The sequence below is a fragment of the Podarcis vaucheri genome, assembly GCF_965113315.1.
Source record: "Podarcis vaucheri genome assembly, chromosome: 2".
In the NCBI taxonomy this organism is placed as follows: Eukaryota; Metazoa; Chordata; class Lepidosauria; order Squamata; family Lacertidae; genus Podarcis; species Podarcis vaucheri.
Genome location: NC_138760.1, coordinates 69,884,407 through 69,909,078, shown reverse-complemented (window position 1 = coordinate 69,909,078; position 24,672 = coordinate 69,884,407). Strand labels below are relative to the sequence as shown.

General features: G+C 43.4%; 1 protein-coding gene across 4 annotated transcripts; it reads right to left on the bottom strand.

Annotated features, from left to right (window-relative positions):
- Positions 1–11,060: 11,060 nt before the first annotated feature.
- MFAP3 (microfibril associated protein 3) lies at positions 11,061–24,556 on the bottom strand. Of its 4 annotated transcripts, XR_014216606.1 has the most exons (4): positions 24,417–24,556; positions 17,983–18,400; positions 14,586–16,501; positions 11,061–12,460 (listed from the first exon to the last, which is right to left on the bottom strand). XR_014216606.1 is itself a non-coding variant. In XM_082211819.1 (3 exons), the coding sequence occupies exons 2-3, from the start codon at positions 18,263–18,265 to the stop codon at positions 15,729–15,731; spliced, it is 1,056 nt and encodes a 351-aa protein (XP_082067945.1). In that variant the 5' UTR covers positions 18,266–18,400; positions 24,417–24,556; the 3' UTR covers positions 11,061–15,728. The 4 variants fall into 4 exon arrangements, 3 of the variants coding, with proteins under 3 accessions (XP_082067945.1, XP_082067947.1, XP_082067946.1); XM_082211819.1 differs by having other exon boundaries at positions 11,061–16,501; XM_082211821.1 differs by lacking the exon at positions 24,417–24,556 and adding an exon at positions 24,267–24,389 and having other exon boundaries at positions 11,061–16,501.
- Positions 24,557–24,672: the final 116 nt, after the last annotated feature.

The window sequence follows — 24,672 nt, the reverse complement described above, 5'->3', positions numbered from 1 at the left end:
TGGAACAGAAAACCGCCTTCTTAGCCTTTCAGAGTTGGGCTGCTTTTTCTGAACCGTTCTGTAGAGCTGTAGTAGAACGAACTTAGCAGTACAGTGGTACCTCGGGTTACAGACGCTTCAGGTTACAGACTCCGCTAACCCAGAAATAGTACCTCGGGTTAAGAACTTTGCTTCAAAATGAGAACAGAAATCGTGCTCCGGCGGCGCGGCAGCAGCGGGAGGCCCCATTAGCTAAAGTGGTGCTTCAGGTTAAGAACAGTTTCAGGTTTAGAACGGACCTCCGGAACAAATTAAGTACTTAACCCGCGGTACCACTGTAGTCTTTGTATTACAGTGGTGCCCCGCAAGACGAATGCCTCGCAAGACGGAAAACTCGCTACACGAAAGAGTTTTCCGTTTTGGAGGTGCTTCGTAAAACGAATTTTCTATGGGCTTGCTTCGCAAGACGACAATGTCTTGTAAGTTCCTGCTGGTTTTTTCCCCTCCCCCCTTTTTCTAAGCCGCTAAGCCACTTATCAGCTGATCCGATCAGCAGATAAGCTGCTAAAAGCTGCTAAAAGCTGCTAAAAGCGCTAATAGCGCTAATCCGCTAATCCGTCAATGGGCTTGCTTCGCAAGACGAAAAAACCGCTAGACGAAGAGAATAACAGAACGGATTCTTTTCGTCTTGCGAGGCACCACTGCATTTGTCAGAGCTGTGATATCCTGGAGAAATGGACTATATTTTAATGGAAGAGATCAGGTTGTTTTTGTTGTGGATGATGATGGTGATATTATTTGTTGTTGTTATTATTATTATTAATCAGATCATAGCCTTCTACTAATGTGGGAAACAGAACAGATAGCATTGTTTTAGATGGGCCTGTTTTAATGCCATCATTATATTTGCTTTAAAATATTGCTTTAAAACATTTGCTGCCTATGAAGAAGCAGCTTTCTGCTTGCTCCTATGATCAGCTGAATTATGCAGTGGGTTGAGAGAAGCTACAGATTTGTAGTTGTACACCAAGAGGGCCTCCATGGGATTTTGTCAGCAGCAGCAGCAGAAGGAGGAGGTGAAAGATTCATGTTGATCTGCTGCATCTTCTTGCAGATTCCCAAGCTGTAATGACAATGAACAAAAGCAAGCAAATTGTGGGGGAAGTTTTTCTCTTCTTTTTCTAAATGCCATCAGCTGCAGATTGCTCATCTGAAAAGCAGCTTTGATCCCTGATTCACATTTTGCATGTAGGAAGGTATCACAAGAAAGCAAATGTTCAGTTTTTAATTTTGTGCACCAATATGTCTTGCTGAGCTTGACAAACGGGCATCTGTTTATGCTGCCGTGCTCTCCAAATCAGATCCCAGGAGTAGCTCTAAAATTAGATTCCATCTCTCCTCTCCTTGCAGGACAAGTGCTTAATGTCAGATGAATCACGAAGAAAACTTTCAAAATGAGGTACTGCGGGTGCCTACAGCTTTAAAACAACTGGGGAGGTTGACAATGGTCCCCTGTCGCTTGGAAAGCTTCTCCTTTGATTAGCATATCCTATTGGTTACACACTTTACTTTAAAAGGAATGCAAATGTTAGAGGGAGAAATGCACATCTGAACTCATTTCTGAACCTGGCCAGGCCACTACAATCCAATACAGCGGTACCTCGGGTTAAGTACTTAATTCGTTCCAGAGGTCCGTTCTCAACCTGAAACTGTTCTTAACCTGAAGCACCACTTTAGCTAATGGGGGCCTCCTGCTGCTGCCGCGCTGCCAGAGCACAATTTGTGTTCTCATCCTGAAGCAAAGTTCTTAACCCGAGGTAATATTTCTGGGTTAGCGGAGTCTGTAACCTGAAGTGTATGTAACCTGAAGTGTATGTAACCCGAGGTACTACTGTATATTTAAGGCAGTGCACAGGCTGAGCAGCTACAAGTTAATGGGGAAGTGCAAAGTCCATATAGATGGGCACCATGAGAAGCAGGGGGCAGAAACTGTCCAAGGTTTGCACACAGTGGGCCTAGCAGCTAGCTAGAGGCCAGTGCAAAGATGCTGTTCCAGCACTCTGGGCCAACGACTGAAGGCTTGTAAACCTGAGCCTTTAGAGTAGGGTTACCAGACATCCCCAGTTCCCGGAGACAGTCCCCGGATTTGCAAATCTGTCCTCGGAATGTCCCCAGATCTGCAAATCTGTCCCCAGGAAACATGGTAGCAGCAGCCTCAGAAGCCCGGAGCCAGCCTGGTAGCGCAGTTGGCTCTGGCTGGCTTCAGGAGCTGCTCGCTGCCGCCACCACTGCCAAGGGGGAACCAGTGACATCTGGCGGTACATATCTCCTGCCCCCTTCTCCCTTTGTTTTGGCAGATTAGGGGAGGCTTGGGAGTCGCGGGCGGATGGCTGTTGCCCAGGAGGGGCACAAGGGGCGCAGTTTCTTTGCCAAGCAAGGTGCAAAGCCCTTCTTTTGCACCCTGTGAAACATAAATGCTCTGAGTTTTTAAAATAACTGGGCAACGGCCACCTGCCCACGACTTCCAAGCCTCCCCTGATCAGTCAAAACAAAGGGGGAGGGGGCAGGAGATTGGGGGAGGCTAGGGAGTCACGTGTGGGCGGCGCACCGTTGCCCAGTTTTTAAAGCATTTGTTTCATAGGGTGCAAAAGAAGGGCTTTGCACCTTTATACAATAGGCACGTGTGCTTGGGTCCAGAGTCTTTTGCCTCACCATCCCCACTACTGACTCCCTGTTGCTACTCAGTGTCAAAAAAAGAAAAGAAAAAAAGTACCCCCGGATTCATTGAAAAAAATCTGGTAACCATACACAGTCCCACGCAGAACACAGCTATAAGCCATTGGTGTTGTGTGCAGATTTGGTCTACTCATGAGATGTGGCTTGCTCACAACAAGTATTCCTTTACTCCTGAGGAGACCATGTTCCTCATGAGCCTGCATCTCTCAGTCTGTGAAGGGGCTACCTGTGTTGTGAGGGGAAGGTTGGATTACTGTCACCCCTTGAGGACCCTGGATCCCCCTGGTCTGCCTCCTGGTCCCCTAGCACAGCCTGCTCCTCTACAATATTTCCCTCTGGGAGCTCCAGGCTGTGCTCCCAAGATTATTCTTCTGGCAGGGACATGACAAGAATACGGGTTAAGCATCAATAACAAATGCAATGCAATCCCAAGGGCATTTACTAGGATGGTAGCTTCTCCACTCACATAGTTTGATAGGTCCTACATTTTAGTAACCGTGCAATCCTAGAGATGTCTACTCAGAGGCAAGCCCCACTGAGTTCAATACAGCTCGCTCTCAGGAATGTGGATATAAGATTGCTGCCTGAGGCTGGACATACATACCCGGGAATAAGGCTGTGTACACATTACTGGCTTAAAATGCAGCTAACTCATTTCTCCCCTGCAAATCAGATGGAAGCTGGTTGGGGGCGACAGGCATAAAAATGCACTATTTCATAAGAAATAACAGGATAGATATGGATTGTGGCTAGGTGTGTACACTGCTTCTCAAACCAATGGCAGGAGCCAACTGGATGTGGAGTAAACGGGTGTGTGCACTGTCAGTTTGCATTTTTTTGATGAAGAAAGTATTGAGCTGAAGTATAGAAATCTTGTCATTCTAATTGATTCAAGAGGGTTCTGCAAGCTTCTCTGTGTGATAGAAACTTCCAGCTTGCACAAATTTGTAACAGACACATAAGTTTTTATTCTGCCTGGAAACTGGCAGAAGGTTCCTGAAGTTTGGGTTATTCCTTCAGAGAAGGTGAACAGCTGATTTACCGTAAACTGGTTCTGTTATCTCTTTCACTCAAGGTCATGCTGACTATAATGGGCCAGAAGGAGCCTGAGTTTCACTTTCTTTCTTTCTTTCTTTCTTTTTGTTATGAACTGAGCAGAATCCTAGAACAATAGGATCCAGAATGCAGCAGTCTGATTGGTCCGCAGGAGCCACCCAATCCAGCTCCAGGCCTGCAGGAGAAGAAGAAGAAGAGTTTGGATTTGATATCCCGCTTTATCACTACCAGAAGGAGTCTCAAAGCGGCTAACATTCTCCTTTCCCTTCCTCCCCCACAACAAACACTCTGTGAGGTGAGTGGGGCTGAGAGACTTCAGAGAAGTGTGACTGGCCCAAGGTCACCCAGCAGCTGCATGTGGAGGAGCAGAGACGCGAACCCAGTTCCCCAGATTATGAGTCTACCACTCTTAACCACTACACCACATTGCTCTCCAGGAGCAGCCAATCAGGCTTCTGGAGGAGGTGAATCCGCAACACGATTGGCCTACAAGAGCAGCTGGAATTAGCCAATCATGGGGGGCCCATTGTGTAAATAATGTACCCGTATATATAGCTAGACGTTTTGGGGAAACTTTCATTCATTGCTATGAGCTGAATAAAGAGCAGGAAATTCACACTCGACTCAGAGTATATTTCACTTTTCCTTCTGGTGTGTTCTGTACATAGTATGCTTAAGTGTTAAGGTTTCAGTCTTAGTGTAACTTCTTGTAAGTTTTAAGTTAAGTCTCCTGCAAGTGGATTTCTTATGGACAGTGCCAATCCTGAATGCATGAATTTGTGACCATTATGCTCCTTAACCTTCAGTAGCAGCAGTAACCTCTGCTGGATGAAATACAACTGCATCTGGTCTATGGGGGGGGGGGGAATCCTGCAACGTGTTTAAGTGTTTACTCTGCTAACTATACGTTGGAGTTTTGCTCTGGATCAATATGAGCAGAATTCATTACATACACAGCCTAAGTCCTATTGAACTAAAATGTATAGGATTGCAACCTAAGTGTATTTTAGATTGTGGTTATGCTGTGCAATCTTATCCTTTCCTACTTGGAAGTAAGATCTATGAGGGTGAATCAGACTTACTCCTTGGTAGCGTGTCTCAGATTGTAGTCTTTGAGCAGCACAGTTTGGTTTCTTCTGCGCTAGCTCCACTTCTCATTTCTTCATTACTTTCCTGGCCCACCAGGAGCGGAGCAAGCCGATTGGGTGCCTGGGGCAGTGCGCGTGCCTGGCGCCCAGGAGTGGAGCCAGCCATCTGCGGGGCAGGGCCAGCCAGGGCAGGACACTCCGTGGGGCCTCAGAGGAGTCTGCCTGACTCCTCCCACTCAGTCACCCTACAGCTGAGGGGGAGGTGGTGGTCGGACCATTTGGGGCAGCGCAGAGCCTACGGGCGCCCAAACCACCACGTCACTCCCAGGCCTTGTGGTTAGTGCTGCCTGGCATTTTGTCACCCTCCTCAGTGGTAGCAGCCGGGGGGCCTTGCCCCCACCACACACCCTTTCCTCCGCCCCTGAGGCCCACCATTCCAACCACAGACTTGGGACTCAGCTACACTGGCAAAGAAAAGCACTGTATATGCGTTATAACACTATGACACCAGATGGCGCTGTGGAGCCCCGCCTTTCACCAATGTGATTTCCCTTTATGAAGTTTAGAACACATTTCCCTGAGGTGCTTTTTTGATGTGTCTAGATCCAGCCTTGCCTTCTTCACAGTGCTCTTATTCTTGGGGTACCAATCATCCTAACATGGCTTACTTGGTAATTTGCACTTTTCAAATTCAGCATCCCTATTCCTCCTTACTGATTGGCAGCATTTCAGCTCCTAAGAAAGGGCACCCTCGCAGTCAAAGCCAGTTACTCCATGTGTGCGATGTTGGATTGGCACCCTAAAGTCTGAAAGGCAGGAAACATGTATATTGTCTTTGTCAGAGAGACATGATTGGCTGCTGCTCCCTCCTGAGTGCATGCTCAGTACCAAATCTGGGTTCCCCTTGGCATTATGAATGAAATGAGACGCTTGATTCCAAGTTCTGCTGCCCACAATTTTGTACACCGAATGATTACTGAAATAGGTGAGCATTAGAGCACATGGCTGGCCACAGAATCACAGCCAAAATGAATACATTAATCATAACTCTCTCTCTCTCTCTCTCTCTCTCTCTCTCTCTCTCTCTCTCTCTCTTTGCAAATCCCACTCATTCCATAAAGACAGTTTGGCCAAGGACGCACACAGATGAAACTGAAAACTACACTTTCTAGAACCATGAGCCAAGGTTCTAGTAGGAATCCACAGGCCTTTGCAAAACTAATCCCATGAATTATATCATTTTAGCTAACCAAACAACCACATTGGCAACTGGGGAAATGACGCATTACGTAGGAATGCTGAAATGGTGTGGTTGTTCAGTCATTCCATTAGCCTATCATGATATTCCAGATCCAATGACAAATTTATTGTGTTATTTTTGGGTAACAACTTGCAAGGCTGGCTGGTTCAAATCCAAAGTGTTTTTAATGTCACAGCCTCTGTGCTCTGATTGTGTTTTCAGAATTGCTGAAGCTACCAAATACATTTATATTCCATGCCCAGGTTTCTTTTCCTGACACCAGCATTTGTTCTTATTGCATATTTGCTCTTTGCTTCTCTCCAGTCTTCAAGTGATTTTATCTATCTATCTATCTATCTATCTATCTATCTATCTATCTATCTATCTATCTCAGCCTTATTGGTGTGTCACTGCTGCCTCAAAGGAGGTGGTGCAAAGAGGGATACCGCCGCTTCTACCCTCAGCTTCTATGAGATGGAGGTAAAGATGCTTCTCGTCTGTTATGTAAGAGCACATTCATCACTGAGCACAATGAACCTGGGTCTTCATTCGGTCCCTTTAAACCTTCCCCCAACATACACATTTTTTTCACTCAGGGTTTGGTTGGAGAACTGTGTCACAAAAATTGGAGAAGTGCAAATTCCAGAGGTCAGCTACGTTATGCTTTGCATATTTTTTTCAGAGAATGTGAATTAGGTTTGCATTAAAATCTGAACTGAATCTCCACACCTTCCTGCCTATCCCTAGCTACTTCTGTCTCCATGTAGCACGCCTGCTGTGCATATACATAGTGATAAAAATCAACTGCATACGACAGACTAGCTATGTAAGCCTGTAAGCCTGAGGATGGTGCAGGCATCTCGTGAGTGTCCTAATGCATTTAGAACAAGCACTACAAAAATACTGACTTTGTCAATAGCTCCCCTGAAGAATGATGCTTTGAGAAATGCAAGGCAGTATCTTTACAAGTGTGTACTGGTGTACAGTATGTGTGTGTTCACAGTTAATGAATTCAAAGGCATGAGCTGAAGATTACAAATGGAAGAGCCAACTGGATCATTTTAGGCAGTTGAATCACATTTCCCATCCGTGCCCTGTGATCAAATTAATGAGAAGCAGCGCACATACAAAGCCTCTCTGTGGCACGTATCGGGATATTGCACACAACAAAAGCAGCAAGGGGGAGAAAGCAGTGAGCTGTTGAAGCTCCCCAGGGATTCACTGAGCCTTTGAATTGTCAATATAGGAGTTTCGCTCTTGAAGCTGGAACACTGCAAAAAGGAAAACAAACAACTGACTTGTTTTAGTGTGTTATAATTATGGGATAAATCCAGTCTCATATAACCAGCATGCTTAACTCCAGTTAATGCATGAAGGGGTTAAGAGCATAGAGTAAGTTGTCCTGCCAGGCTTAGCTAGGTCACAACCCCTCACCTTGGGAGGAAGGGTTACCAAACTATTCTTTTTCTTCCACCATGTGAACCCTACGTGTAAGGTCAAAGTTGAATGCTCCAAGCTTAGACTGCATGTCTTTAGCAAGACATATGAGTGTTTCTATACAAATAATTTGGAAGCAACTTATAAGGGGATATTTTAAAGATCTAACAGCCTGTATTTCCATGCTTTACTTTGCTGAATGTTTTGTGATTATAAATCTCTGCTGGGGTTCTCTCAACAATGAGTACTTGCCCCAAACCTGGATCAAGACATCCAGGGAATTCTCTTCTTCTTTTACCATATTCTATTTTCCCCTTTGAAACCAAATTACAGAAACCATCAATAATGAGAAGCTACCAACTAGGACACATGTGAAGGAGGGAAGGTGTGTTCACCAAATTGGCTTAATAGATCAAATACAGCCGGGGAACATTCTTATACAGGGGATTATCTCGGATGTGGCTTTTCATGATCCAACTCATTGGATACGTCGTGAGGTACTGAATCCAATTTTGGATGTTAATTGGCCACGTGGGGCTGCCTTCTTTTTTTTGGAAACAGTGATGCATCTTTGTTGAGTGTTGTCATAACTGCATAGAGGGAAACATGGCCATGACTCAGCTGGGATGTCAATCCAGATGGCAATTAGAATCAATGTTCAGATCCAGCTCCTGAAAACTGAAACATTTATCCCCAAGCTTGTTATTTAAGGGAAATGCCAGGGTGGGAAGAAGGGCGAGTTCTTTTATGACCGATAGATCTAGCTTCTAATCAGAGGAAAATATGTTACTAGGGCTGTCCAACTGCAGTGCTTTGGGGCATTGTGCAGGATTGTACTGCACATGGAATAAACTATATGGGTGGCACTAGTGACTGTACTACGTTGCACAAAGATTGGGGGAAATATGTCAATTAAGTACTGTATGTGAAAAATATTTGTGAGTGGAAGGAATGAAATAATTACTTTATATCAATGTATTTGGACATTATTATAAACTTATAACTTATTGGGTGTGGTTTTTTTTACACAATGAGTGCTTACGAAAATTGATTCTAATGTTAATGCATCTAGCTGGTGATAATTCATTGCCGTGCCTCCCCTGATGCAATTTGTCTCAATTTTAGCTAATACAATTTTGCTCTTTGCATTATGAAGGGTTGTGTCCAAGAAAAAGTTAGTTATATCCATTCTTGTATTTGTTTTGCATATGCTGCCCCTAAGATTTGGTTTCTCAAAGACTCTTTGCATCATTTGCAGTGGCTGAAGAAACAGGAGGTCTGCAGCAAAAAAAGCGACAGCTCTGTTCTTCATCAAACATGTGCTCCATCTGCATGTATGGCCATAGTCCTGCCAGGAAAAAAAAAGAGGATAACCCTACTTAAGATGTCCATGGGAACAGGTCTGGTGCCAGCATCTGGCATCTTCAAGGGCCCCAGTGCTACCGCAGGACTCAATGCACTGATATCTTTACCAACCCCAGCAAGAGAGCCATGGACCATAGTGCCTAGGAGTGATGTTAGGTTTCAGCTAAGGGACTGTGGAATTAGTTGCCTGCTAAACTAGCAGCTAGATTTTTAAAAAGGGCCAAAACACTTTACCAAGTCTTCTGCCCAAACCTGGATCCCTTTATGGGATTTATAATTTGGAAGTCTGGAATAGTAACTGAAGGGTTCTATGCCCCTCTACCAACCCCTTATTGATTAATTAATAATTTTCCCCTTTTCCTCCAAAGAGTTCTGGCTGGTGTAAATGATCTGTTTTCTCCCTTCCCTCCAAATTAGTCACACAATAACCCTATAATGTAGTTTAGGTTGAAGGAGAGTGACTATCACCCAGTGAACATCACATTTAATTTTTTAAGCAGAGCAGCTCTGGGGAAAAAAATAGTTTTACTCTGTTTTACAACTGGCTGGATCATGCCCTACTTAACTGTGAGGCGCTCAGCTTTCAGTGAAGTACATTTTTGCCCTCCTGTTTTTACAGAATGGTTTAAAAATATGTCCATAATTCAGCTACAAATACATGGATTATAATCCATTACAAATTCAAAATAGGTCAGCAAACCTCAAGCTATGCACAGGACCCAAACCAGAACCTTTTGGACATGTGAGAGCTTTGAATATCAGCACACTACACCAAGCGAACACTGTTCAAGTCCCCTAGCTTTTGGTGTCTCCTTCGTGTTCAAAGCAACAGCTGCCTCTAGTGTTAAATGCCTATAGCTACAGTTTCGAAAAATTGACGTTTCTGGCCTTAGAGAAGCTCAACGGAAGATCAACAGGCATTTTGCTACCACTTATGATACATAAATCACCCACATGGTTTGATGTAGCATCCAACAGGCAAATTACAAAATAAGTTTAAAAACAGCAGGTACACATGGAGATTATAATGTACAAAGAAGATATTTTCTTAATATGTGAGTGCATTTGCTTCTTCATTGCTCTGAGGTAATATATGCCTACTACAGTTTTTCTTGCCATTTTGTTATCAGGTGTGACTCATGAATCCTTTCCCTGGTTTAAATACTATTATTACTGTCATTTTCAAACATTTCCTTGTGCCCCTGCTGTGTAAAAGGCTCTACACAAAACTATTACACTCACTGCCCAGGTTTTTAATATACAGAAGTCAGACAAGGTCCGTTCTGTGGGCTCAGCTGACATCTTGATCTCCCCTCTTACACTCCATTGATGACCAAATACTTTTAAAGGGAAAGGAGATAGCTGGTTTCAACACTAGGTCTCAAAGTCATTATGTGAGCAATTTGACTTCTGCTACTGCAATGGAACTCAACTCATCTGCTCACACACAAATACAGTCAAACCTTGGTTCTCGAACGGCTCTGTTTTCGAACGTTTTGGATCCTGAATGCCTAAAACCCGGAAGTATAATCTAAAAGATCATACACTGCATTATGAACACTAACCAAATAAAACATATTCTCCCATTTTCTCTTTAAGGAGTTATTTCTTCCTTGGAGAAACAGGTTTCAGTTGGGTTGTGACAGTTATGGTCTAACCTGTGGCCTACTCACAGGGCAACATTTGAGATTCTGCCAGGCTAAATATCCTGTGCTTATCAAGTTGTAATTGTTCCATCACTTGTATAATAGATTTGCTGAAGGTTAATTACGCATTTCCCCTTTTAAAAATCCATTGTTCTGCACAGAATTGCATTTTATGAAAACTAAATAAAGAACTTATGTAAGCTCAGAAAAGGAAAGGGCATTTTGTTGCTAGGGATATTAGCTGTAATACAGTTATTACACAACAACAGTTCTCCAGACCTGGCATGAATTGTTTTAGATGGTCACAGGACCATCAACACGACAAGCCAAATATTTTATTATATGGCCTGACACTCAAATACTCTAGCAAACGTTCTTTGGTTGTATGATAGGTTTGCTGCAAGGTTTATTGCAATTAGCGAAAGCCAGCTCTCCAAACCCTATATTGGACAGTTCATTTTTCTGTCATTTTCTGGCAGGAAGACATGCAAAAACCAGGAAAAAAACAGTCCAAACTTTTAATAATGGATTTTATTCTGGGGGGGGGGGGGAAGCCCACCACCTTTTATATGAAAGTATGAAATCCTGTGCTGTTACAGAAAATTGACACTGCCCCCTCCAGAATGCAAATTACTACAATATTGTTTTAAATACTATTTCAGTTAAAAGTAGATCGTTATGATTGCCACAAAATTCAGAGGCTAAGGAAACAAGACAAGACAACCTCATGATTGACAAGAGACATTAGTTTAAGTCAAGCATTGGTATAATTTATACTCAGTGAGCCAGTGGGCATTCTGCAAGTGACATTTCATCTGCAAGTGACTTTTGCCATTTGTTGGCCATCTGAGTAATCTTACATCAATTTTTAGTTAGCTGCATCAAACAAATGCAAACACAATCAATCTTCTCCATATAAATTAACAATATCACATCAACATTTTGTAAAGCTTATCCACGCTCAACAACAAATTCATCATGCATCCAGTTTTAATGCTTTTCTTTTTACTTAGTCTTGAAAATATACTGTATGTTTCAGTTGTGCCTTTGTTGCACAGGCGGGGTCCTATGCCTGTGTCATAAATGCAAATTATTTACAGAAGAGTCTAGAGAAAATAAACCTCACAGTTTCTATCCTGGAACAGAACAAATATGGACTGTCTACCAGCAATGAGAGTGCGGGTCGGAGATCATGTTCTAGGTTTCAGAGGAACTGCTTTCCCCATTGCCCACCCCCTTACTCCTGGTAGACGATATCAGTTCCAAATATTTCAATGGTATACCTGAATATACATTATATTTTTATACACAGAAATTGAAAAACAGAAATTAAGTATTATTGTCTTGCACAGATCTTATACCCAGGTTCCAGTGTTATATGATTATTTGGAATTTTCCAGCGACTTTTCTATGGAAACATCAAACATTGCTATATTGTATCTGCTGGGTTGGAAGCCCCGAATTTGCTAGTTGTGCCTCCGTATTATACATAGAACATCATGTTCTGCAGATTCACAAGGACAATCACAATAATCTGACTTGATTATTAGGCCTACAAATCCATTCAGCAATTACTGTGTTGCCACTGTTGCCATGTAAGCATTGCAGTGCTACTGGGCACAGAGGAATCCATAGCCTGTAGAATTTACTGCTGTAAACTGTAATTGTAGGAATAAATTGGTGGGATTCAAAACATTTAATCGCTTGTTTCCAGAGTTAGAAGAGCCCACGCTTCTGGAAAGTATTAAACACCATCTCTCCTCAGTGCAAAACTGTGAACTGTGTGCTTCAACATTCAAGGATGGGGCTGCTGATAAACGCTTACTGTGAAAAATCAGGATTGCGGTATTCAGCAAGAGGCAGGGGTCGCATTCTAATTCCTTCCTGCAGACTTTCTTCATCTAACAGACACACTGAAAATAAATCGACCTGTTCTTATGATTTAGGACAGAGCGGAATCCCAGAGGAATACATTTATCAGCCAAGCCTGCCAAAGTAATTTCACTCATTGCTGCCAGATTAGCTTACGTAAGTGAAGCTATTATGCATCAGTCCACAGTTTCTATCTTTAGGATAGAGTCAGGTAGCACAGGAAACATTGTGGAAAGCCCAGAGGAGTCAACAGATAAATACTGCAGCCTTATTTACATGTAGGACAGGTATGTCCAGCAGGGCGATCGCAGGCGTCCCTGGTCAATTGTGTGTTCCTTGCCCTCCCCTCCAAAAAAAGCTCAGCAACTTTGGTCAATCCAATGGGTAGATCACTGACAGTTTTTTTTTATAGTGGGAGTAGATCACAGTCTCTTGGGAGTTGGACATGCCTGATGTAGGACATAGATGTGTTTTCTTGAAGGAGGGTATATGTTTTTAGCCCTGCCCCCCCCCGTGATGTCACACCTCCTTCCTCAAATAACCAAGTGGCCCACTACTGAACAGAAACTCTAACATGTGACCTCCTGCTTGTCTGCAATTGTTTGAGGAAGGAGGCATGATATGGGTGGGCAGGGCAAAAAGCACAGCCCTGCTGCATGTAAACACAACTACACCCTACATGCAAGTAATGAATGGACAGGGCCTGGGTGGAGTGTAGATGTGCTAGCTCCTGACCCAGAGATCCTACCTGTTATTTGCATTCCCAAGCAGGTGTCCAGCTTATGCTTCACAGCAAGCAGCAGTCAAGTGGAGAAGAATGGGCCACTTGAGCATGAAGCAAGGGCCAGAAGCAAGCAACTTAGTTTGAAGAGCACCTTTGGAGGTTAGGGGAAACTCAGATATATCCCACTGCCAAGTTAATGTCTGCACCATCTCTATTTTGCTTTAGGAACTTTTGTCAGAAGAAATTCAAGCAAAATTCTGACAGGTAAATATCATTTACTCGTTTTATGAGTTACGTAGCGAGCATTACTACCAATGACTCCCATTTCCTAGGTAGCATTACTGTTGCCGTTTGCCACCCACTTCTATTGCTATAGATGTAAAACTAAATCCGCCTGAAAACTGTGTTTATTTCCCTTCACCGATTGCTAGTTCAAATGAGATTCTATGAATAAAACAGCAGAAGAAGAGCTGTAGGAAATTAATGGGAACTCCCGTTGCCAATTGTTAAAATGATATGACATTATGTTTTAAGTCGTGAAAAAAATGTAGACAAGCTTTGTATACGTTAAAACAAAACTGGATATAAGATGCAATTAAAGTGACACACTCTTAAATTATATATAAAAAACAAGCACCAAATAGCAAAAGCTAGAATCTGCCTTGACTGGAGCTTAATGAGCAGCTAGCAGAGGCACATTCCTATCACAAAACTGGGTCTGCACAGCTATGGCCACATGAAAGACAAAAAAGAACATGGGCCAAGTAGGAAGCCAACCAGCTATATTATTCAGAGTACAGAAGGATGCCAAAAGTTAATTTTATCATCTTCCAATTATTCAGTCTGTTTTCCAGCTCTACATGTTATAACATGGCCCAATTCATGACATGGGGAAATGGCCATTTGAAACATTTATAGTGGCTATTAACAAATCAACCTGTCATGCAACGATAATTTGCTGGTTAAATATCAGTCTACTTATGCCACACAATGTGGTGGTAGAAAGGACTGCACCACCTTAGATCACGTGAAACATTTGGAAGATTCCTGTATAGCAAATAAAATAAAATAAAATAAAAAAGGGCCAATAAGAAGTGAGGCCACAACCTCTTTTTCTGATTTTTTAAAATGTGTGTTTGAGAATTCAAATGTAGTATCCCCATCTGAAGTGGTACAGTCCATTGTATCACCTGCTGCACATGCAGAGGTAGCTAAGCATCAGCACAGGAGAGAAGTCACTCAATGTGTTAACCATTTACCCTTTGTTGCATTCATCAGATTTTACTAAATTGCCAAAGAATGTTATACAGAATATGTTCATGCAAAAGCCAGCCACAACCTCCTCATCCACCTGCACAGCTCCTCTACCCCAATCATTCTGCACCCATGGCTGCTTTTCATCAAACACAAATGTACATTAGTAGACAAACACAGCTACCTACCTGAATCATTAGGAGAGTGTTAGGCACATCCATTGGGTGATGACTAGTTCCAAAGACTCTGGCCACACATTTGCCTCTTATAAATATTGTTCAGAAACAACTGCCTGAGAAACCAAAGAGGTTTCATTTCCCTTTTTAATGTGAGAGTTTATTGCAAACTCTTCAACAAGATCATAACTGTTTTAAGTTGTCATTGCTTTCCTCCTAGCAATACTGATGGCACTAGAACACATTGGAATTTCAGCAGTGTCAGAGAAGAAAGAATACTTGAAGTGCTGACATCTGGAGCTTTACTAAAAAAACAACAACCCCAAACAGACAGGGCCTTTTTTGAACTGCTTGGCAAGCAGCAGCACATTTAAAACAACCAAATTACCACTTCTTGGCTGCTATGAGAAATTCAGATGCCAAAATTTGCATTTGGTTTCCATTTTCTAGTTCAAGTATTGCATGTGATTGCAATGTACGCGAACATGAACAACATGACAAACTGGCAGCTTTGGTAATTTCACAGCTTACTGACATAAGGCTGGACTCAGGCTAACTTAAGTGTCACTGATTGCAATAGATCTACTCTAAACATGAGTCAGTCTGGATCCAACTCTTCATTTTAAAAGTGTAATAATCCTATACTATTACTATAAGAAATGCTAAAATGTATGTTTCTTACAAACTCAAGATAAGCTTGATCAGATATTATACATTCAGACAAGCAAGACAAGCACTGTTCTAGTGAACTATGCCATTACACACTATGAAATCATCACTGGACATATTCAGGAATTCAACCTCCCTGTAAGAATGGCAAAAACAGTTTATGTCAACGTATCCTTGCTCTTTTGTTGATGTTAACTGGAGATCCCCAAAACTGGGAGAAAGTACCCCCTCTGTAAAATGCCCCCAGCAGCATTCCTACCAAGGAGAATGTTTAAAAAACATGATTTAAGCTGTTTTCCTAATTGGTTGGTGAACACTGAGATATGTTACAAAAGAAAAATCCAAATCCATACTTTTGCTAAATGTTCAGCACCTTATAGCCACTGGAGTTTTTAAAAAGAGATAAGGTTTTTGTGCATTTGTGACTCCAGCTGCTTTTTTTTTTTTTGGCTTCCCCTTTTTTCTTGAAGTTTCCAGATGAAGCTTTCATACATCTGCCTTTGCTGCTGTACTGGCTTCAGCACCTGCATCATCTTCAGAAGGTATGGAGGGAACACTGTCGTGGGAAACAGTGTCAATGCTTTGTGCTTCTGACTGAAGGTGGATGGATACCTCAACAGCTATTTCTTTACCATGGTCATTTACAGAACCATCATCCGAATCTGCTGTCGGTGAATTACTGCGCTTAATTTCTGGGTTTAAGGGATAGAGTCCGTCTTGGACACCGAGGTCTTGTTTGACTCCATCTCCAACTTCATCAGGGTCATCGACTCTCACTGCTTCAAATATCTCTTCCATAAAGGCCCTACAGTTAAGGATGAGTGGCGGAAGAGGGATGCTTCTGGCTAACTCTTCAATGTATCGAGCAAATTCCATAGTCTTAAACTGGGTGACTTTGGCCAGTTCCAGCGTTTTGGCAGAGGTAATGATTGGAATGCGTTTGGCAATTTCAAAGGCCTTCTGTAGTTTCTCAGCCCCTTCAGTCCTGAAGAATTCATTGATGGCCTTCTCTGTCTTGCGGAGATGGCTGCTCATCATGCACAGACGTGTTATATTTAAGATCAGGGTGATAGTAAAGGCAACCAGGCAGACAATCATGTAGTAAATGCCCATGTCCCCAGATGTGGCGACCACCCTGAGGGTGACTGAGTAATAGAAAGAGCCATTTTGGGTAGTGACAACACAACTGTATCGCCCCCGGTCACCAAAGGTTACACTTGTGATATTAAGGGTACTGTTAGAGATCAGCCATCTTCCATCTAAAACACAAATACAAAAAAGATTTCAACATTGGAGTTACAGATCATACTTGCATCTTTTCTGATATATTTATAGGCATGCCCCGTGAACTGCATTACGAAACCAGCAACAATGAATTGGGATTATGGATAACAACATATTTCTGGTCATTTGCCAACATACTAGTCAAGCAGGGTTGAATATCTTTACCTAGCCAAGAAAATATTCATCTCATGTACTTGATCTAGGTTACTGGTCTTCCACTGGTGAGTTGAGACCCACTTCTGGGTCACTGCCTGATCTAAGGTGGGTCACACAGCAGCACTCCCAACATACAAATATATTGTAAAAAAGAAGAAATAGATCTACAAATGCATGTTTGGGTTAGAGCTGGGCCCTGGGTCTGATTTGGGCAGTTGTTTACATTATAATGTTGCTATCCATTTGCAAAGGCACTCATTCCTACAGGGTGGCCCTTCCCTCCAACCCCAATACTGCTTGTGAAAATTATATTGTTAAACTGCAAATGTTTCTATTAACAAATGTAGCAAGATCCACTGGATTGTGGCAGCAGGCAAATGTGTACTTAAAAGCTTGATGGGCTATAAAAGGTGGACACTTGGACAAAATATGTGTACAGTGCTATCTCACTTTTTCATGCAATGTTTTCTGCTTTCCCAATACCCTATTCTGGCAGAACAGCAAAAAGGTAAAAAAAAAGGTAAATGTATTGCTGGATTGGACAGAGCCCAGTGCCATGATAGGGATGCAAACCACTCCCTTCCCCAGTCACCAGACTGATCATTTGATGACTGCATAACAGACAATAACCCCCTCTCCCCAGCTGATCTGCATGGCTCAGCTGAGGTGACTGTCTGCCCGTATAAGATGGTCACATCTTCTGCTGGCATGCAGCCCCTAGGGCAGCGGTTCTCAACGTGTGGGTTCCCAGATGTTGTTGGACTACAACTCCCATCATCCCTGAGCTCTGGCCTTGCTAGCTAGGGGTGCTGGGAGCTGTAGATCAACATCTGGGGACCCACAGGTTGAGAAAGGCTGCCCTAGAGGGTTGGGTCACCAAAAATTATTGCTGCACTGTCGTCTCCCAATCTAAATGTAAATCTGGGTTTGATGAGGTGAGCATTCTTCCCTGATAAAAACCATGGAATAAGCACATGGATTAAAATATCAAGTAGCTATACTCCTAAAGCAACTAATTCAGAATGAAAACTACTAGCTGCTTGAATATTATGTAACAGTACCTAGATTGCAAGTTGTGTAAATTATAGCCCATTTTGCTTCAGCCAAAATCCAGTACTTTAATTTAAAATAGACTTGTATTGTGTTTTAATGTAGGTATGTTCGGGCAGAGAGGTGACGAACCTAGGGAGAGTGGCTTTCCCTTCAAAGTCTTCTTAAAAGTGACATACAAGAGAACTTCTGTGATCAATACAGCACACCTGGTACATTGTGTTAAGCAAGTCAAACAATTGTCTCTTACCCTCTCCATCTTGTTTCAGTAGATGCCCTTTTGAGTTGAACCAAAGGATGCTGTTATGCTGACTGATGTTCAGCTTACATTCAATGAAAGCACCGTTACCTTCTTTCACTATGATATCTTGAGGTACTGCCGATTTTGTGAAGGCTTGTAGGGTGGGAAGAAATGATGCATCGAGAGGAAGGAACCTTGACCCAGGAGAGTCTGTCAGGTTGGAGGCCACATTTTCTAGTGCAGAAACACTAGAACTGAGAATCAAAGTCAATAGGCAGCAGTTGAGCTTCATGAAAGCTTGAAGTATAAAGCACACTGCAAAAAGTTAAGCAGTCTGTATTGCACCAGTCACCATGGAAGATATTGATGGGTTCATCAACTTTGGAAGGGCTTTGGGTTTTTCTTTACAAGTAAAGGAACAATCCAACTGAAATGTAAAACAAAACAAAACCAATGCAAGTCAGGATTCTTAACAAAGCAAAGCTTTTTGGCTTTCAAACTCAAATAATTAACAATACAATTCCAGAATGAAATGGCATATAACAGGGAAGGCAAACCCACAGACCAGATTCAGCTTGCCAAGCCACTTATAGTGGCTTCCTTGTCCTCTGTCAAAATCTGCCTCTTCTTACCTTGGAAAAGTGCCTTCCCCCCCTTAAGCAGAAGAAAAGGGCTTCAGAAATAGAAAGGAACACTTATTTTCCTTCCTGTATCAGTGCTGGGTAAGAAAGAGGGGAACTACTCCCAGCCCACTGATGTGATGAGAAGGAAACCACCGGATCCTCTGCTGACTGGCAGAAGAGTGTGCAAGGGGTGGGCTGTCTGAATATGTCTGCATGTCTGTCTGCCTATCAAAATGTGTGGTAAGTGTGCACATGCAATTGAGTATGCACTGGTGACTTGATGGCCCTTGTGGTCTCTTCCAACTCTATGATTCTATGACTTTAGCCATGCCAGCTGCTGGTATGCAGTCCCCAGAGAGCTGTCAACCATCAAAGCAGACCAAAGGTTAGCCACCCCTAGTATAAAATGTTAGTTGTCTAGAGCTGAAAGGAGCTTAAGGTAAATAGGCACAAATAGCAACTTTCCAGGAAACGAATGGGACCTAAAAACTAACCATTCTTTCCTTTGGTAGGCTCAAATTATAAACAGAAACAAATTTAATAGGTCCGCTGCATACAACATTCAAGGTTTTGTTCACCCTTGGGTTGAAACTGAAAAAGGCAAACCAACCAAAGGAGCAGCTGCCAAGAAGCAAACTTTTTTGCCTGCAGAAGGTTGATCACCAAGTAGGGCTGGGAGAGGCCAGAAACCCTGGAATGCCATTGCCAGTCAGTATAGACAATACTCTCTAAACTCGAACCCTTAATGCATTTCTACCCTTATCCTAGCTGCTTCCTTCCTAACCACCTCTTTCTGCAATGCTATCTAACTTCCCAGTAATTCAGAGTACAAAACAGGGCAGTTCACGGTGCTACTACATGGCAGCGTTCTCCTCAATATCTTCAAAGTGCTCTAAAAACTCAGAGTGAACTAATTCCATCCTGAAATATATGCATCTAAACTACAGCAATATAAATTTAATGAGATTTGGTTCCACTATTCTGCTAGTGCAGAGCTCTCTGTTCTGCACACCAAACAGGTGGGTGGGCAGAAGTGGTATCAGTTCCAAGCAGGGGTGCTACTGAGATGACTTGGGAGCTGTTGGATCTCAAGTACAGATGTACCTTGGAAGTTGAATGGAATCCATTCTGGGAGTCAGTTCGACTTCCAAGGCATGGCTTCCGATTGGCTGCAGGAGCGTCCTACAGCCAATCAGAAGCCGCAGAAGCTGCGCTAGACTTTTGGCTTCCGAAAATCATTCGGAAACCGGAACAATCACTTCCGGTTTTCGATTGTTCAAGAGCCAAAACGTTTACAGGTGTTTGGGTTCTAAGGTTCCACTGTAATACCAATTGCCATCATATAACAGCATTGACTCAGACTGGGGTGATGGCTGCAGACTCAAAGCTTTGTACCTACCTGCTTTATGCCACAGCTAGGGCATGCAGTAGGACTGTGATGGTCCTGCCACTTTGTTATGCCTAACCAGGCACCACCTAGGGCTTGGATAGCATCCTGAGGCTATTTGCAACTGGGAAAAATCCAGTTACATTGTCCTTCAAAGACCTGAGATAAATATCAGCAGTAATTGCATATGCTTTCTACTACATTGTACATTGTTTGCATAATGCACAGCAGCAGTTGTGATGGGTCATTGGATTTTGCCATTAAATCCTTCAGTGTTTGATTTATTAAACTGTTTATCCCATTTTCTTTTATGCAAACCCATTACTGTTAAGCAAAGATCTTCTGCTGCAGGGGTTTTTTTTCCTTTTGAGGAAAAGAGGTTACATTTTTATGACAGAGCCATCATATTTATATAAAACAGCTTCTGTGGCTGATAAACCACAAGGAAGAAAAGACCATATAATGCCCTAAATTTTTCAAGAAAAGCACAGCCATGCATAGCATAAAGTAGCTGTTATGAATGAACATTAACACAGGTTCAACATGCTCCATCTGAGCCACAGATGCACTATACCTGAAGACAGATTCAGTCCAGAGTATATGTACTGAGAAGCAGAACAGATGTCTTTCATTTTCATCTGCACACTTACAAACTAACATATGCTCAATTTTATGCAGTGTACAATCATCCGGACTCTCAGAGAACAGAAGGAAGCATATGCTCCTGTTTCTGCAGCACTTTAAAAATATCTACAATATTGCTGCCTAAATAGATAGTGGAAAAGCAAAAAGTTTAGACTATGTCCCCAAGAGAACAAAAAACAAATATTTCCTATGTTTACTGGATGGCGACATTTTATCGAATTGCAGTTATCCTTCCAAAGAGTCTCACTTTTATCAACTTCAGCAACTCCAGTACTCACAGAACTATTTCAAGAGCAAGAATTTCACTTAAACACGGAGATCACTGCAAAAGCAAAGGATCTTACAGATATTTGAGTTACCATGTTTCAACCCACCCTGCTTTAAGAGCCCTTAAGAATCACTCGCCACATTTGCTAGTTTACAACATTTCTTTTTGAAAACGAAAATGTCAAAACTGATATATCACAGAGAGTCAGGTGCTGCTTCATTTTACTGCAGTGATCCGGAGAGACAATATTTACAAAGGTGAAACTAGGGGAAAGAGCATACCCATACTTTTGGAATCTATATTTCTTTTTTTTTTAAAAGACGCTGGCACACTAAATTTCCAAGGTGTTTTAAAGCTGAGAGTAGATTCTTCAGGAGTAGCTCCTGAAACAGCCTGATGTTATGTAGAATTGTGCTTACATATGTACAGAATCAGGCTTGAACTCCGAGAAACATTTTAGGTATACATATGAAGGACTGAGAGGGACACAGGTGGTGCTATGGTCTAAACCACAGAGCCTAGGGCTTGCTGATCAGAAGGTTGGCGGTTGTTGTTCGGTCCCAGCTCCTGTCCACCTAGTTATTTAGAAGAGGGTAAGGCTCCTCTCTGGGGGACGCGGGTGGCGCTGTGGGTTAAACCACAGAGCCTAGGACTTGCCGATCAGAAGGTTGGCGGTTCGAATCCCCACGATGGGGTGAGCTCCTGTTGCTCGGTCCCAGCTCCCAGCTCCTGCCCACCTAGCAGTTCGAAAGGACGTCAAAGTGCAAGTAGATAAATGGCGTTTCTGTGTGCTGCTCTGGTTTTCCAGAAGCAGCTTAGTCATGCTGGCCACATGACCCAGAAAGCTGTCTGCGGACAAAACATTGGCTCCCTCAGCCAGTAAAGTGAGATGAGCGCCACAACCCCAGAGTCGTCCATGACTGGACTTAACAGTCAGGGAGGGGTACCTTTACCTTTATGAAGGACTGACAGTGTTCAACTTTAGACTTTGCAGCTTTTTGAGTGTTTCCAAGACTCCAAGTGACAGGGGCTAGCTGTTTATTTAAGTTCTAAGACTAATTTAATGAATTTAAATGATCACCACACTGATATTATTTATTAGATAATATATATATATATTCTAGTTCTACATAATATGGAGGATAGTCCCTGCAATTAAAGCAAAAAAAAAAAAAAAGGGAATCTTGCTGGACTACAATTCCCACCATTCCAAACTACTGGTCGTGCTATTTGTTACCGATGGGAGTTGGAGTCCAGCAACATTTGGAGTAGATTTTCCCACCCCTGCTTTAAAGGCCTAGACAAAGAGCCCCAAATACTACCCCCACCATTGTGCAGAAAACTATCCTAATAAACTCTCTACCTAAAATATGCTGTTGATCCTACATACCTGTAATTTTTTTCAACCGTATCAGACATTTTTAAATGCAATGCTTATATCTAAGAACTTAAAATGTGTTTACACATGCCTGACACAAATGCAATTACACCACAGAAATACGATGCTGAGAAGATGGAATAACACAAAGAAAAATGCTGAAGGTTGATTCCAGATTATCTGTTTGTTGAGCATTCATCCTGGTTTGCACGCTTTGCAGGAGTGGAGGGCATGTGTGTTATACAACACTGGTTGTTTATTGGGCATTCTTTCTGGTTTGTTTGTGGGGAGGTTACACAACATCGCATCAAGCAATGATTAACCCAGACTTCCCATCTTCCTATCAATTTTCTTATCATGAAGTGTGATTTTTGAAAAAGTGGATTTGTTGAGGAAGAGCACCAAACCCAGGATCAGCTCAAACTGTCTTGTCCTGGTGAGCAACCTGGCTACTGAAGTTTCCAAACCATCTTCACAGGCAGCCCTATGTATAACATGTGGCAGTAATCTAATCTAGAGGTTACCAGAGAACAGAAACAGAAGTTAAGCTACCCTTGTCTAGATGCAGTGCAACTTGGCCACCAGCTGAAGCTGATGGAAGGTACTCCAGGTCAGAAGCCACCTGAGCCAGAAGTACCCCTGAGCTATGTACCTGCTCCTTCAGAGGGAGTGTAATTCCACCAAGAGCAGGCAACCTCCCATGCATATGATCTAGGGAACCAGCCTCTAACAATGTCTCACTCTTATCTGGATTGAGCTTCAGTTTGTGGTCTTTCTCCAATGCATTACCAAGGCAAGGCAACTGTTCAGCACATCCTGCAAATGGTCATCATGGCAGCAATGAAGTCCTGAGTCATCCCAGAGCCAATCGCCTTGGCATGGATGTTGAAGTCCGCCAGAACCAGCAGTCTGGGGTTCCTCAACACTGCCTTCAAAACCAGCTCCATCACCTCAGGCAGGCAGAGTGCTGGGTAGGGAGACAGGCAGCAAACCAGCAGAATTCCTAATCTGTCCCAATTGCCCAGTGCCAGAAACACACACACTAGATCCCCACACAACTGGACAGAGAACCTGGAGACAGAGATGGAATCTCTATAGACTGCAACAACTCCCCACCCCCAAGCCTGCCCTGATGCTGCCTGAGTACCCAGGTGGGCACAGCTGGGTAAGACCAACTTCACCCTGTTCACCCACCCAGGTTTCAGTGTTACAGACGAGACCAGCCTCCTCATTTGTAACCAGATCATTTCACGGTTTGCATCTAGCTTTCCTTTTAAAACGGAAGCCCAATACAACTAGCAGTACAAACTCTATTTATGGTAGGCACTTGAATTATCAAACAGTCACTTTTTCACTGGTCCAACCAGTAAAATTGAGTTCAGCGGAAAAACCAACACTGGAGCCTGAAAAACTAGTAATGCTTCGTGGACTTCTCTCCACCATAGATGCCACCAGGCTCTGCCCTTGGACCACAAGTTTCCACTAACTCCACCCCAAACTACCAGATCTAAGCCTGCTCCCCCCCCCCCAACTTGTCTAACTCTGTCTTAATTCATTAGGGAACTATAAGGGTCTGCCTTAACCTGCCAGGTACTGTTCTGACTTACCCGCCTTCTACTGAGTCCATGTCACCTCCAAGCCTGTGCAGGCTTTATCTGCTAGCCCTGCTAAGGGAGTAAACACATGTGTGCTATTATTAACACGTATAAAGTGCCTGTGTTGTTGTTGTTTTTCTGAGCAGCAAGGTCTGCAACCTAATAGGCAAGAGGGAAAGGCGGGAAAGGAATAGGGAGGGACGATGAAAGCAAGCGCTGTAGAACCTACATCCTCACTAGCTCATGACTTGGGGCCGGTTTGGTCTCTCCTTTGCCCTGCGAGAGAGGAGGCGCAAGTTCCCAGGAGCTGGTGGCGGCCGTGCACGCTTCCTTTCAACTCTGCATGCATGCATATACATGGATACACACGATTTATAGGTATGCGCAAATACACCACCCTGTAAGCATTGCACAGCTCCCAGCAGCTCGCCCCCGAGGCCAACGCCCGCAACGTCATAAATGCGCCCACTAAAACACCGGCGCATCGCTCCGGGTCCTACGACCCGGCCTTGAACTCCGAGCGGGAGCTGCGCCCGTGACGAGTTACCTTGGCAACGCCCTGTCATCCCTCGCTCGGCCCGCTCAGTCCGCCTCCCGGTTCCCTCCGCTGACGGGCCCCCGCGCACAGCTCCAACCGGGACTCCGGACCTTCCGCCTTCCCTTCCTCTCAGCTGCCTCTTCTGCTCCTGCGCGAGGTCCGCCGAGGGAACGGGAGGAGCGACGCGACTTCCGCCCGTCGGGCGTGTTTTTTCCTGGAATGATTCTCCTCCCACCCCCACGCGCCGCCGTTCTTTCCCGCCGCC

What these genes read in the sequence shown, in the direction of transcription:
- MFAP3 (XM_082211819.1), bottom strand. Translation starts at nt 18,265, where the DNA reads ATGAAGCTCAACTGCTGCCTATTGACTTTGATTCTCAGTTCTAGTGTT. An exon ending in ACTGAAACAAGATGGAGAGG is followed by an intron (nt 16,502 to 17,982) that starts GTAAGAGACAAT and finishes TTTGTGTTTTAG; the next exon opens with ATGGAAGATGGCTGATCTCT.